Below are 15524 nucleotides of genomic sequence, written 5' to 3'. Positions count from 1 at the left end.
CAAACCAGGAGTAACCTCAGGGTGGGAGTGACCTTGGAGCGAGCCCAGAGTAACCTCAGAGTGGGAGTGACCTCAGAGTAAACCTGGAGTAACCTCGGAGTAACATGTGAGTAGCCTCAGAGTGTGAATAGCACTGGAGTGAGCTTGGAGTAACCTCAGAGTGTGACGGACCTTGGAGTGAGCCTGGAGTAAACCAGGAGGAAGCTCGGAGTGAGCTGGAGTAACCTCAGAGTAATCCAGTAGTAACCATGGAGTAATATGTGAGTAACCTCATGGTGTGAATGACCCTGGAGTAAACCAGGAGTAACCTCAGGGTGTGGCCTTGCAGTGAGCCCGGAGTAACCTCGGAGTGGGAGTGACCTCGGAGTAAACCAGGAGGAACCTTGGAGTAACGTGAGAGTAATCTCAAAGTGTGAATGAGCCTGGAGTGAGCTTGGAGTAACCTCAGAGTGGGAGTAACCTCAGAATAAACCAGGAGTAACCCTGGAGCAAACTGGGAGTAACCTTGGCATAAACTTGGAGTAACCACGGAGCAAACTGGGAGCAACCTTGGAGTAAACCTGGAGTAACCTTAGAGTGTGACTGACCTTGGCGTGAGCCTGGACTAACCTCGGAGTGGGACTAATACTGGAGCAGACCTGGAGTAACCCTGGAGTAATGTGTGAGTAACCTCGAAGTGTGAATGGCCTTGGAGGGAGCCTGGAGTAACCTCGGAGTGGAAGCAAACCCGGGTTAAACCAGGAGCAACCCTGGAGCAAACCAGGAGCAATACCAGAGTAAACCTGGAGTAACTGTGGAGTAAATCACAAGTGATCTCAGAGTATGAATGACCTCGGAGTGAGCCCGGAGTAACCCTGGAGTAAACCAAGAGTAACCTTGGGATAACCCTGAAGTAAACCAGGACGGGGAGTAAACCAGGAGTAACCTCAGGGTAAGCCTGGAGTAAGCCTAAAGTAACCTTGGAGTAATCCAGGACTGATCGAGTAACGTGAGTGACCACGGAGTGTGAATTACCTTCGGGTGAGCCTGGAGTAGCAAAAAAGTGGGAGTAACCTTGGAGTAAATGAACACGCTTGGAGTAAACTGTGAGTAACCTCGGGCTAAACCAGGAGTAACCCTGGGCTAAGGTCCGGGTAACCTCAGGGTCAACCAAGAGCCACCTTGGAGTAAAGCGTGAGTAACCTCAGAGTAAACCTAGAGTAACCTTGGAGCAGGAGTAACCTCAGTGTAAAATGGGTCTAACCTTGGGGTAAACCAGGAGTAACCCTGGACTAAAGTGCGAGTAGCCTCGGGGTAAGGTGCGAGTAACCTCAGAGTAATGTGTGAGTAACCTCAACGTGTGGGTGACCTTGGAGTGAGGCTGGAGTAACCTCAGAGTAAAATAACTTCAGAGTAAACCAAAACTGACTCTGGCATAAACCAGGAGTAACTTCAGAGTAATGCATGAGTGACCTCAGCGTAAACCAGGAGTAACCCCGGAATAAAGTGCGAGTAACCTTTGAGGAAAGTGGGAGTAAGCTCAGCATAAATCAGGAGTAACCTTAGGGTGAAGTGTGAGTAGCCTTGGAGTAAACCAAGAGCAGCCTCAAAGTGAAGTGTGAATAATCTTGGGGTAAAATCTAAGTGATCTTGGAGTCTGAGTAATCTTGGAGTAAAATGTGAGTAATTTTGGAGCAAAGTGCCAGTGACCTCACAGTAAACCCAGAGTGACCTCAGAGTAAAGTGTGGGTAACCCGGGAGTAACCCCGGAGCAAACCAGGAGACATCGTGTGACTGACCTTGGGGTGAAGTGTGAGTATCCTCAGAGTAAACGGGGAGGGACGTCGGGGTAAAGTGTGAGTAACTTGGGGCAAACCAGGAGTAACCTGGGCATAAGCCCGAAGTAAGCCTGGAGTAAACCAGGAGCAACCTCAGGGTAGAGAGTAACGTCGGGGTAAGGCGTGAGTAACCTCTGGGGCCTGGGGGGGCAGTAACGGGGGTGGGAGGTCTGAGCTCAGAGTAGCGGCCGAGTAACCTTGGAATAAGGGGGGAGCCTGGAGTAATGGAGACCCCGGAGTAAGGCGAGGGACCCCGGAGCAAGGGCTGAGCAACCTCAGAGTAACAGCCACAAAAGCCAGAGGAAAGCAGGTAGTAACGGCTGAGTAACCTCAGAGTAAGCCTGGAGAGGGGCAAGAGGAGGGTGAGGAAGAGGAGGAGTAAGGCGTAAAGCGAGGAGTAATGTGGGAGGAAGAGGCAAACAGAAAAAGGAGCGAGTATCCCCGGAGTAACCGACTCTGGGGCAATAATACCTGTTAAATGCCCCTGAGCAAGCATGGAGCAACCCTGGAGTAACATCTGAGTAACCTCAGAGTAAGGGGTGAGTAACTATGGGATGTGGGTGTGGAGTAACACCCAGGACGGACCCACGGTGCAAGGGGGGCAAATCACCCTGGAGTAAGGCCCGAGCAACCCTGGAGCAAGGTCTGAGTAACCTCAGAGTAAGGGGGTGATTGAGTACAGAGCAGGGATGCAGAGTAACAACCCCCCCGGCCTCAGGACTCCAAGGGAGGCCCCAGAGCAACGTCCGAGTAACCCTGGAGTAAACCTGGAATAACAAGTGAATAACCTGGGAGTAAGGAGGAGTACCTACGGAGTAGGGGTGCAGAGTGACACCCCAGGACTGACCCACGGTGCAAGGGGGAGGCCCAATCACCCTGAACAAAGGCCTGAGTAACCCCAGAGTAAGCCTAGAGTAAGGCCTGAATAACCCTGGAGTAAACCCGGAGTAAAGAGCAAGTAATGCTGGAGTAAGGGGGAGGAGTAACTACAGGGGGGGGTGCGGAGTAACACCCCAGGACTGACCCACGGTGCAGGGGGGCGGCCAAATCACCCTGGATTAAGTCTGAGTAACCTCAAACTAAACCCAGGGTAAGGCCTGAGTAACCCTGGAGTAAACTCGGAGTAAGGAGCGAGTAACATAAGGGAAATGAGTACCTACGAGTGGGGGTGCGGAGTATCACCCCAGGACCCACAGTGCAGGGGGGAGGCCAAATCGCCCCAGAGCAAGGCCTGAGTAACCTCGGACTAAATCCAGAGTAAGGCCCGAGCAACCCCGGAGTAAGCCTGGGGTAAGGAACGAGTAACATTGGAGTAAGGAGGAAGAGTATCTACAGAGGGGGGGTGTGAAGTAACACCCCAGGACTGACCCATGGTGCAGGGGGGAGACCAAATCACCCCGAATTAAGGCCTGAGTAACCTTGGGCTAAAGCCAGGGTAAGGCCTGAGTAACCCTGGAGCAAACCTGGAATAAGGAGCGAGTAACAGAGTAAGGGAGAGGAGTATCTATGGAGTAGGGATGTAGGGTAACACCCCAGGACTGACCCACAGTGCAGGGGGGAGGCCAAATCACCCTGGATTAAGGCCTGAGTAACCCCGGGGTAAGCCTGGAGTAAGGGGTAAGTAACGTTGGAGTAAGAGGGAGGAGTAACTACAGAGTAGGAATGCGGAGTAACACCCCCAGGACTGACCCACGGTGCAAGGGGGAGGCCAAACCACCCGGATTAAGGCCCGAGTAACCCCAGAGTAAGCCTGGAGTAAAGAGTGAGTAATACTGGAGTAAGAGAGAGGAGTAACTACAGAGTAGGAATGCGGAGTAACACCCACAGGACTGACCCACGGTGCAAGGGGGAGGCCAAACCACCCGGATTAAGGCCCGAGTAACCCCAGAGTAAGCCTGGAGTAAAGAGCAAGTAATACTGGAGTAAGAGAGAGGAGTAACTACAGAGTAGGAATGCGGAGTAACACCCCAGGACTGACCCACGGTGCAAGGGGGAGGCCAAACCACCCGGATTAAGGCCCGAGTAACCCCAGAGTAAGCCTGGAGTAAAGAGCAAGTAATACTGGAGTAAGAGAGAGGAGTAACTACAGAGTAGGAATGCGGAGTAACACCCCCAGGACTGACCCACAGTGCAGAGGGGAGGCCAAATCACCCCGGATTAAGGCCCGAGTAACCCCAGAGTAAGCCTGGAGTAAGGGGTAAGTAACGTTGGAGTAAGAGGGAGGAGTAACTACAGAGTAGGAATGCGGAGTAACACCCCAGGACTGACCCACGGTGCAGAGGGGAGGCCAAACCACCCGGATTAAGGCCCGAGTAACCCTGGAGCAAGCCTGGAGTAAGGAGCAAGTAACACTGGAGTAACGGAGTGGAGTACCTACGGAGTAGGGATGGTGAGTACCACCCCAGGACTGACCCACGGTGCAGGGGGGAGGCCCAATCACCCCCGATTAAGGCCCCGAGTAACCCCGGAGTAAGGAGCGAGTAACGTCGGAGTAAGGGGGAGGAGCAACTACGGCGTGGGGGGTGGAGTAACACCCCACAACTGCCCCCCGGTGCAATGGAGGGGGCGGATTAAGGCCCGAGTAACCCCGGAGCAAGGAGCGAGTAACCTCGGAGTTAAGCCCAGAGCCCCGCCTTCCCCCCCGCCGCCAGGCCCCGCCCCCCTCCCCGCTAAGCCCCGCCCCCCCTCCCCCAGCATAGATGCTCTTCTTTAGACTATCGCCTTGAAAAAATAGAACTCGAAGAGTTGAATTGGGGGGGGGGTTACATGGGGGGGGGCGGGGGGGGCGCCCCGAATTTGGGGGGGTCTCACCCCCCCCCAAAACGAGTCTCCCCTAAAAATTAGGGGGGGTTCGGTCCCCAAGCGGCCCGGAACGAGGGTGGTTTTTCCTGTCCCCCCCCCCCAAATCCGTCCGTGGCTCTTCCGGGGGGGGGGGGTCGTTTATGGAAGGGGGCGGTTACAGTTTGGGGACCCCCCCCCCCCAAAATTTTGGGGGGGCGGCGGCGGTGTGGGGGGGGGGGCGCAGCAGCAGGCCGGGCCTCAGGGACGCTCCGAGGGCTGCGGGGAGAGGAAGGGGGGGGGTTAAGGGGGGGGGGGACCCCGAAATCGACCCCCCCCAAACAGCCCCCCTAAAAGAGCCCCCCCAAATCGCACCCCTAAATACCCCCCCATAAGGAGCCCCCCCAAAATGACCCCCCCGAAACAGCCCCCCCCAAATAAGGCGCCCCAGATTCACCCTGCCCGAACGAGCCCCCCGAAATCGCACCCCTGAAACGGCCCCCCCAAAATGAGCCCCCCAAAATGACACCCCCAAATCACCCCCCCAAAATAACCCCCCCGAAATGACACCCCAAAATCACCCCCCCAAAATCCCGAACCCCCAAATTACCCCCCCGAAATGACACCCCAAAATCACCCATTTTGGGGGTCCCCCCATTTTGTGGCGTAGCCCCTTTTTTGGGGGAAAACCCCCCATTTTTGGGGTCTTTTCTAAAGAATTCTCTATTTTCCCGGTGTTTTGGGGGGGGGTTGTATTTTGGGGGGGGAAATCTCCATTTTTTGGGTAGGAATTCCTCTTTTTTTCCATAGGAATTACAATTTTTGGGAGGGGGAAATCGCCATTTTTGGGTGGGAAACTCAATTTTGGGGGTAGAATCCCCGTTTTTGGGGCAGGACTCCCCATTTTGGGGGCAGGAATCCCCATTTTTGGGTGGGAATCCCTATTTTGGGGAGTAGAAATCCCTGTTTTTAGGGTAAAATTCTAATTTTTGGGTGGGAATCTCCATTTTTGGGGTGGAACCCCCCCATTTTGGGTGGTACAAATCCCCATTTTGGGGGTAGAAAACCCATTTTTGGGGGTTGATCCCCATTTTGGGGGTAGAATCCCCATTTTTGGTGATTCGAAACCCCTTTTGGGGGGCAGAATCCCCATTTTTGGGAGTGGAAATCCCAATTTTGGGGTGGGAATCCTCCTTTTTGGCGGTAGAAATCCCTGGTTTTTGTGGTAGAAATCCCCATTTTTGGGGTAGAATCCCTATTTCTGGGAATGGAAATCCCAATTTTTGAGGGTAAAATGCCCATTTTTGGGGTGGAAATCCCCGTTTTAGGGTAGAAATCGCCATTTTCGGGTGAGAATCCCCATTTTTGGCAGCGGAAATCCCCGTTTTGGGGGTAGAAATCCCTTTTTTAGGGTAGAATCCCCATTTTGGGGTGGGAATCGTCTTTTTTGGGGGTAGAATCACCGTTTTTGGGAATAGATTCCCCATTTTTGGTGCTAAAAATGCCCGGTTTGGGGTGGGAATCCCCATTTTGGGGTGAAAATCCCCATTTTTTGGGGGGAAAAAAACCCATTTTGGGGTGAAAATCCCTATTTTTGGGGTGAAAAACCCCCTTTTTGGGGGGTCCCTACCTGGCCCGGAGCTAAAATTCGGTGTCGAGCACCCGAAATGCGGCGGCGCCTGCAGGGAAAAAAAGGGGGGGTCAAGGGGGGTCCCCCAAAATTTGGGGGTTCCTGGGGGGGGTCCCCGGCTTTGGGGTCACTTTAGGGGTCTCCTGGGGGGGACCCCGGTTTTGGGGGGTCCCAGGGGGTCCTCAACTTCGGGGTCACCCCATTTTGGGGGCGTTTCCTCAGGTTTTGGGGGTGTCTCTGGGTTTTGGGGGGTCCCCAGGTTTTGGGGTGTCCCGGGGGGTCCCCGACTTTGGGGTCACCCCATTTTGGGGCATTTTTTCCAGGTTTTGGGCGTGTCTCTGGGTTTTGGGGGGTCCCCAGGTTTTGGGGTGTCCCGGGGGGGTCCTCGACTTTGGGGTCACCCCATTTTGGGGGCGTTTCCCCAGGTTTTGGGGGTGTCTCTGGGTTTTGGGGGGTCACAAGGTTTTGGGGTGTCCCGGGGGGTCCCCAACTTCGGGGTGACCCCATTTTGGGGGCGTTTCCTCAGGTTTTGGGGGTGTCTGTGGGTTTGGGGGGGTCTCCCCGGGTTTTGGGGTGTCCCGGGGGGTCCCCAACTTCGGGGTGACCCCATTTTGGGGCATTTTTCCAGATTTTGGGGGGGTTCTGGGTTTTGGGGGTGTCCCCGGGTTTTGGGGTGTCCCGGGGGGTCCCCGACTTCGGGGTCACCCCATTTTGGGGGCGTTTCCTCAGGTTTTGGGTGGGTTCCCCAGGTTTTGGGGGGGTCCCCGGGTTTGGGGGGGGTCCCCGGGTTTGGGGGTGCCCCGAGGGGGGTGACGTCATTTTGGGGACCCCCCCGGGACCCCCCTTTTTTTTGGGGGGGGGGGCTCACCGGGGTCGGGCAGCGAGGCCGAGCGCAGCCCCGTCTCCTTCTGCAGCTGGATCTCCTTAAGGGCAAAGATGGAGGTGGCTGGCGGAGGGGGGGCGGGGCCAGGCCGTCAGGGGGGCGGGGCCTGGCGGGGGGCGGGGCCTGTGCCAGCCCCACCCCCCCACACACACACACCCTTCAACCCACCCCCAACCCCACCCTGCTTCCCTAAAGGCAGCTCTGCCAAGAGGCCCCGCCCCCATAGGCCCCGCCCCTTTGGTGAGCCACGCCCCCACCTTGGCCCCGCCCCCAGGTCTTAGCTCCACCCCCCACCCCCCAAGCAAAGAGCAGCCCCAGTTCCCACCTTGGTTCCCCTCTGTCTTGGAGGCCCCGCCCCCTCCTGGAAGCCCCGCCCATAGGTAAGCCCCCGCCCCTCCGCGTGTGACCCCGCCCCCTCCCGCAGGCCCCGCCCGAGCCTTAGCTCCGCCCCCCGCTTAGAGCCGCCCCCCCCACCCAAAAGCAGCCCCAGCACTTTCAGCAAGCCCTGCCCCACCCCTGGGGAAGCCCCGCCCTCCCCGCGGCCCCGCCCCCCCGGGGGAAGCCCCGCCCCTCTGTGCACCACCAGCCCCCGCCCCATCCCTAGCCCCACCCCCTCCAGCCCTACTCTCTCCCTGCTCCAATGAGCCCCTCCCCGGGGAATGGCCCCACCCCCAAGCAGCCCCGCCCCCATGACCCCGCCCCTCCTAGACCACGCCCCAAGGCTTTAGCCCCGCCCCCGAGCCCCCCAACACCCCCAATGGGGCCCTTCTGCAGGGGAACCCCCACCCCTCCCGGGCAAACCCCGCCCACCCTGGGTAAGCCCCGCCCTCCCGAGGAGGCCCCTCCCCCCCGCGGGAAGCCCCGCCCACTCACTGTCGGGCAGGGAGGCGACGCGGGGGCCCAGGCTGGCGAAGAAGGGGTGGCGCATGGCCTCCGCCGCCGAGATGCGCCGCCGCCCCTCGAACTAGCCCCGCCCCACCCCCGCCGGCGTGAGGGCGGGGCCTCCGATGGCCACGCCCCCTCCCTCCCTGCCCCCGCCCCTCCCACCTTCCCCCCCTCCTCCCACAGGAAGTTCCGCCCCATAGGAAGAGGCTGGGTGGGGTTCTGTTCGTGGGGGGTGGGGCTTGGTGGGGCTCCGCCCACCTGGGGTGGGGCTTCACGGGGCTCCGCCCCTGTAGGAAGGTGTTGGGTGGGGCTCGGTTGGGGCTCCGCCCACTTGGGGTGGGGCATCCTGGGGCTCCACCCTTATAAGGTGGTGCTGGGCGGGGCTCTGCTCGTGGGGGGCGGGGCTTAGCAGGGCTCTGCCCACCTCGAGGTGGGGCCCCATGGGGCTTCACCCACAGGGAGAGGGGCCTGGAAAGGCTCCGCCCACACGGTGGGGGGGATGGGCTTAGCAGGGCTCCGCCCACCTGGGGGAGGGGCCCGGGCAGGCTCCACCCACAGAGAGGGGAGGTGCCCTGCCTGCGGGGGGGGGGGGGAGGCAGGAGGGGGTCAGTCCCTGGCAGCAGCCCTTGATTGGCAGGGGGGGTGCCCCGCCCCCGGAGGGGCGTGGCTCCCCCGGGCCCCGCCCCCCCCTCACCTGCAGCAGCTTCCCCAGCAGGTCGGCGCCGTCGTTGTCCAGCCTGGGGGAGGGGGGGGAGAATCAGCGTGGGGGGGGGCAAAAGCCCCCCAAATACCCCCCCCCATGGGGCAACTACCCCCCCCAGGGGACAAACAAACCCCCTATAGGGCAAATACCCCCTTCAAATGCCCCCCATGGGGCAAATAACCCCCCCATGGGGCAAATATCCACCCCCCAGGGCAAATATCCACCCCCCAGGGCAAATATCCCCCTAATTACCCTCTTATGGGGCAGATAAACCCTTCCATGGGGCAAATACTCCCCCAACCTCCCTCTTTGGGGCAAATAAACTCTCTTTGGGGCAAATATTCCCCCCAATTATCCTCTTATGGGGAAGATAAACCTTTCTATGGGGCAAATACCCCCCCAACCACCTTCTTTGGGGCAAATATCCCCCCTAGTTACCCTCTTATGGGGCAAATAAACCCTTCTATGGGGCAAATACCCCCCCAACCACCCTTTCGGGGGCAAATAAACTCTCTTTGGGGCAATTATTCTCCCTAATCACCCTCTTATGGGGCAGATAAGCCCATCTATGGGGCAAATACTCCCCCAACTACCCTCTTTGGGGCAAATAAACTCTCTTTGGGGCAATTATTCCCCCTAATTACCCTCTTATAGGGCAGATAAGCCTTTCTATGGGGCAAATACCCCCCCAACCTCCCTGTTTGGGGCAATTATTCCCCCTAATTACTCTCTTATGGGGCAGATAAGCTCTTCTATGGGGCAAATAGCCCCCAACCACCCTGTTTGGGGCAAATAAACTCTCTTTGGGGCAAATATCCCTCCTAATTATCCTCTTATGGGGCAGATAAGCTCTTCTATGGGGCAACTACCACCCCAACCACCCTCTTTGGGGCAAATATCCCCCCTAATTACCCTCTTCTGGAGCAGTAAACCATTCTATGGGGCAAATACCCCCCCAACCTCCCTCTTTGGGGCAAATATCCCCCCTAATTACCCTTTTACGGGGCAAATAAGCTCTTCTATGGGGCAAATACCCCCCAACCACCCTCTTTGGGGCAAATAAACTCTCCTTGGGGCAATCATTACCCCTAATTACCCTCTTATGGGGCAGATAAACCTTTCTATGGGGCAAATAGCCCCCCAACCTCCCTCTTTGGGGCAAATAAACTCTTTTGGGGGCAAATATCCCCCCTAATTACCCTCTTATGGGGCAGATAAACCCTTCTATGGGGCAAATATCCCCCAATCTCCCTCTTTGGGGCAAATAAACTTTCTTTGGGGCAATTATTACCCCTAATTACCCTCTTACAGAGCAGATAAACCTTTCTATGGGGCAAATACCCCCCCAACGATCCTCTTTGGGGCAAATAAACTCTCTTTGGGGCAAATATTTCCCCTAATTGCCCTCTTATGGGGCAGATAAACCCTTCTATGGGGCAAATACCCCCCCAACCAAGCTTTTTGGGGCAAATAAACTCTTTGGGGGGCAAATATCCCCCCTAATTACTCTCTTATGGGGCAGATAAGCTCTTCTATGGGGCAAATACCCCCCCAACCTCCCTGTTTGGGGCAATTATTCCCCCTAATTACCCTCTTATGGGGCAGATAAGCTCTTCTATGGGGCAAATAGACCCCCAACCACCCTCTTTGGGGCAAATAAACTCTCTTTGGGGCAATCATTACCCCTAATTATGCTCTTATGGGACAGATAAACCCTTCTATGGGCAAATAGCCCCCCAACCACCTTCTTTGGGGCAAATATCCCCCCTAATTACCCTCTTATGGGGCAAATAAACCCTTCTATGGGGCAAATAGCCCCCCCAACCTCCCTCTTCGGGGGAAATAAACCTTTCTAGGGGGCAAATCGGCCCTGGGGGGGGGTTTGGGGGGGGGGCTCACCGGGGCGCGTGGCGCAGCAGCCCCTCAGGGCGGTACAGGGGGTATTTGTGAGCCCGAAACTCCTCGTTGCCCTGGATGCCCGGCCACGTCTCCTCCGTGGGCGTCCCTGCCGGGGCCGTCAGCGGGGTGTGGGGTGGGGGGTCCCCAAAATGTCCCCCCCCCCACCAGGACCCCCGGCGACGCCCCAAAATACCCCCCAAACCATCCCCAAATACCCCGGAACCTCCCAAACCCCCACCAAATACCCCCAAACCAGGCCAAAATACCCCCCCAAACACCCCGAAATACCCCCAAACACCCCCAAACCATCCCAGAACACCCCCGAACACCCCAAAGACCCCAAAACACCCCCAAAACCATCCCAAAATACCCCGGAACCATCCCTAAATACCCCCGAACACCCCAAAAGACCCCCGAAACCATCCCAAAATACCCCAGAACCACCCGTAAATACCCCAAAAGACCCAAAAGACCCCCGGAACAGCCTGAAACACCCCAGAACCATCCCAAAATACCCCCAAACACCCCAAAAGACCCCTGAAACACCCCCGAATCATCCCAAAATACCCCCAAAACACCTCAAAACACCCCCGAAACACCCTAAAACACCCCTGAAACCATCCCTAAATACCCCAACCCCCCTAAAACACCCCCAAAGACCCCAAAACACCCCAGAAACCATCCCAAAATACCCTGGAACCATCCCTAAATACCCCAAACACCCCAAAAGACCCCTGAAAAACCCCCAAATCATCCCAAAAGACTCCCAAATCCCCTGAAACACCCCCAAAAACCCCAAAAACCATCCCAAAATACCCCCGAACACCCCAAAAGACCCCTGAAACACCCCGAATCATCCCAAAATACCCCCAAAACACCTCAAAACACCCCTGAAACCAGCCCAAAATACCCCGGAACCATCCCAAAATACCCCCAAACCCCTTGAAACACCCTCAAAGACCCCAAAACACCCCTGAAACCATCCCAAAATATCCCGGGACCATCCCTAAAAACCCCCAAAACATCCTGAAACACCCCAAAACACCCCCAAAGACCCCAAAACACCCCCGGAACCATCCCAAAATACCCCAGAACCATCCCAAAATACCCCCAAACACCCCTGAAACACCCCCGAATCATCCCAAAATACCCCCAAAACACCTCAAAACGCCTCAAAACACCCTAGAACCATCCCCAAACCCCCTGAAACACCCCAAAACACCCTAGAACCATCCCCAAACGCCCCTGAACACCCCAAATGACACCCGAAAAAACCCCCGAATCATCCCAAAATACCCCAAATCCCCTGAAATACCCCAAAACACCCTAGAACCATCCCCAAACACCCCTGAACACCCCAAAAGACCCCTGAATCATCCCAAAATACCCCCAAAACACCTCAAAACACCCCCGAAACACCCCAAAACACGCCCAAAACCATCCCCAAATACCCCCAAACACCCCAAAAGACCCCTGCAACACCCCAAAATGCCCAAATTTGCCCCAAACCACCCAAATTTGCCCCAAAACCTCCCCATACCAAGCAAGCGGAAGATGAAGCGCAGCTGCCCCGATTCCCTCCCATCGCCCCTCTTTTCCCCCAAAATCCCCCCAAATCCCCCCCGAGACCCCCCCAACCCCCCCGCAACACCTCAAAACACCCCAAAACACCCCAAAACACCCCGTTTCCACCCAAATTTGCCCCAAAATGCCCAAATTTGCCCCAAAACACCCCGTACCGAGGAGGCGGAAGATGAAGCGCAGCTGCCCCGATTCCCCCCACATCGCCCCTCTTTTCCCCCAAAATCCCCCGAATCCCCCCCAAGACCCCCCCAAAACACCCCAAATCGCCCCAAAATACCCAAATTTGCCCCAAAACGCCCAAATTTGCCCCAAACTCCCCATACTGAGGAAGCAGAAGATGAAGCGCAGCCCGATTCCCCCCCCATCGCCCCTCTTTTCCCCCCAAAAATCCCCGAATCCCCCCCGAACCCCCCCCAAAATGCCCCAAATCGCCCCAAAATGCCCCGTTTCCACCCAAATTTACCCCAAAACGCCCAAATTTGCCCCAAAACCTCTCCGTACCGAGGAGGCGGAAGATGAAGTGCAGCCCGATTCCCCCCCCATCGCCCCTCTTTTCCCCCCGAAAATCCCCCTGAATCCCCCCCAAAACGCCCCAAATCGCCCCAAAATGCCCCGTTTCCACCCAAATTTACCCCAAAACGCCCAAATTTGCCCCAAAACCTCCCTGTACCGAGGAGGCGGAAGATGAAGTGCAGCCCGATTCCCCCCCATCGCCCCTCTTTTCCCCCCAAAAATCCCCCTGAATCCCCCCCCAAAACGCCCCCAAAACGCCCAAATTTTCCCCCAAAACACCCAAATTTGCCCCAAAAACGCCCAAATTTGCCCCAAAAACGCCCTGTACTGTGGAGGCAGAAGATGAAGCGCAGCTGCCCTGATTCCCCCCCCATCGCCCCTCTTTTCCCCCCCAAAAATCCCCCGAATTCACCCCCGAGACCCCCCAAATCCCTCCGAAACACCCCCAAAAACACCCCAAAACACCCCAAATCGCCCCAAAAATGCCCAAATTTGCCCCAAAACGCCCAAATTTGCCCCAAAACACCCCGTACCAAGGTGGAAGATGAAGCGCAGCTGCCCTGATTCCCCCCCTCCATCAACCCACTTTTCCCCAAAAATCCCCCCAAATTCACCCCCGAGACCCCCCCAAATCCCCCCCAACACCCCAAAACACCCCAAAACGCCCCCAAAACACCCAAATTTGCCCAAAATCGCCCAAATTTGCCCAAAACGCCCCATACCGAGGTGGAAGATGAAGCGCAGCCCGATTCCCCCCCCATCGCCCCTCTTTTCCCCAAAATCCCCCCAAATCCCCCCCGAAACCCCCCAAAACGCCCCAAATCGCCCCAAAACACCCCAAAATGCCCCATTTCCACCCAAATTTACCCCAAAATGCCCAAATTTGCCCCAAAACCTCTCCGTACCGAGGAGGCGGAAGATGAAGTGCAGCCCGATTCCCCCCCATCGCCCCTCTTTTCCCCCCAAAAATCCCCCTGAATCCCCCCCCCAAAACACCCCAAAAGGCCCCAAATCGCCCCAAAACACCCCAAAACACCCCGTTTCCACCCAAATTTGCCCCTAAAATGCCCAAATTTGCCCCAAAACCCCCCGTTACCGAGGAGGCGGAAGATGAAGCACAGCCCGATTTCCCCCCCCATCGCCCCTCTTTTCCCCCAAAATCCCCCCGAATCCCCCCCCAAAACCCCCCCAAAACGCCCCAAATCGCCCCAAAACACCCCAAAACACCCCGTTTCCACCCAAATTTGCCCCAAAAATGCCCAAATTTGCCCCCAAACCTCCCCGTACCGAAGAGGCAGAAGATGAAGCGCAGCCCGATTTCCCCCATCGCCCCTCTTTTCCCCAAAAAACCCCCCCAAATCCCCCCCTGAAACCGCCCCAAAACCGCCCGGATTTGCCCAAAACCGCCTAAATTCACCCCAAAACCCCCCCCGTTACCGAGGAGGCGGAAGATGAAGTGCAGCTGCTCCTCGACGGTGGAGCCGGGGAAGAGCGGCCGCCCCGTGGACATCTCGTAGAAGATGCAGCCCACGCCCCTGCGCGTCCCCCCCCCCACGGGGGACCCCCCCCCCCAAAAAAAACACCCCCTCGTGCGAGACCCTCGTGCGAGAGGCGCCGGGGACCGAGCTCGGGGGGGTAACGAAGGGTTTGGGGTCCCCCGTGGGGCCCCCCCGGGCGTTTTGGGACCCCCCCCGTGTCCCTTTACCCCCCCGTGTCCCTTTACCCCCCCCGCGACCCCCCCCGAAACCCTCGTGCGAGACCCTCGTGCGAGACCCTCGTGCGAGACGGATCGGGGACCGAGCTCGGGGCGCTCGGGGACGGATCGGGGTCCCCCCGTGGGGCCCCCCCGGGCGTTTTGGGACCCCCCCCGTGTCCCTTTCCCCCCCCCGCGACCCCCCCGGAACCCTCGTGCGAGACCCTCGTGCGAGACCCTCGTGCGAGAGGCGCCGGGGACCGAGCTCGGGGCGCTCGGGGACAGATCGGGGTCGCCCGTGGGGCCCCCCCGGGCGTTTTGGGACCCCCCCCCGTGTCCCTTTCCCCCCCCCCCGCGACCCCCCCGAAACCCTCGTGCGAGACCCTCGTGCGAGAGGCGCCGGGGACCGAGCTCGGGGCGCTCGGGGACAGATCGGGGTCGCCCGTGGGGCCCCCCCGGGGGTTTTGGGACCCCCCCCGTGTCCCTTTCCCCCCCCTGGGACCCCCCCGAAACCCTCGTGCGAGACCCTCGTGCGAGACCCTCGTGCGAGAGGCGCCGGGGACCGAGCTCGGGGCGCTCGGGGACGGATCGGGGTCGCCCGTGGGGCCCCCCCGGGCGTTTTGGGACCCCCCCCGTGTCCCTTTCCCCCCCCCGCGACCCCCCCAAAACCCTCGTGCGAGACCCTCGTGCGAGACCCTCGTGCGAGACGCGCCGGGGACCGAGCTCGGGGCGCTGGGGGACGGATCGGGGTCCCCCGTGGGGCCCCCCCGGGCGTTTTGGGACCCCCCCCGTGTCCCCACGACCCCCCACGACCCCCCCGGGACCCCCCCAAAACCCTCGTGCGAGACCCTCGTGCGAGACGCGCCGGGGACCGAGCTCGGGGCGCTCGGGGACGGATCGGGGTCGCCCGTGGGGCCCCCCCGGGCGTTTTGGGACCCCCCCCGTGTCCCTTTCCCCCCCCCCGGGACCCCCCCGAGACCCTCGTGCGAGACCCTCGTGCGAGACGCGTCGGGGACCGAGCTCAGGGCGCTCGGGGACGGATCGGGGTCGCCCGTGGGGCCCCCCCGGGCGTTTTGGGACCCCCCCCGTGTCCCTTTACCCCCCCCGCGACCCCCCCGAGACCCTCGTGCGAGACCCTC

The 15524-nt window shown here is 58.7% G+C and overlaps 1 protein-coding gene across 1 annotated transcript in view; it reads right to left on the bottom strand.

Annotated features, from left to right (window-relative positions):
- Positions 1-4711: 4711 nt before the first annotated feature.
- LOC136995262 (cyclin-dependent kinase 16-like) overlaps positions 4712-15524 on the bottom strand; it is a 30493-nt gene continuing 19680 nt past the window's right edge. Inside the window, exons 9-15 of the mRNA XM_067315126.1 lie at positions 14130-14409; positions 10596-10701; positions 8688-8730; positions 7982-8072; positions 7094-7171; positions 6226-6274; positions 4712-4874 (exon numbers count right to left, since the gene is read on the bottom strand). Coding sequence (XP_067171227.1) covers positions 6237-6274; positions 7094-7171; positions 7982-8072; positions 8688-8730; positions 10596-10701; positions 14130-14409 — 636 coding nt within the window. The 3' untranslated portion in view covers positions 4712-4874; positions 6226-6236. The remainder of the gene's footprint in view (positions 4875-6225; positions 6275-7093; positions 7172-7981; positions 8073-8687; positions 8731-10595; positions 10702-14129; positions 14410-15524) is intronic.

The sequence above is a fragment of the Apteryx mantelli genome, chromosome 42 (assembly GCF_036417845.1).
Source record: "Apteryx mantelli isolate bAptMan1 chromosome 42, bAptMan1.hap1, whole genome shotgun sequence".
Lineage (NCBI taxonomy): Eukaryota > Metazoa > Chordata > Aves > Apterygiformes > Apterygidae > Apteryx > Apteryx mantelli.
The sequence above is the reverse complement of the archived record's forward strand: the minus strand, read 5'-3'. Positions and strand labels throughout refer to the sequence as shown.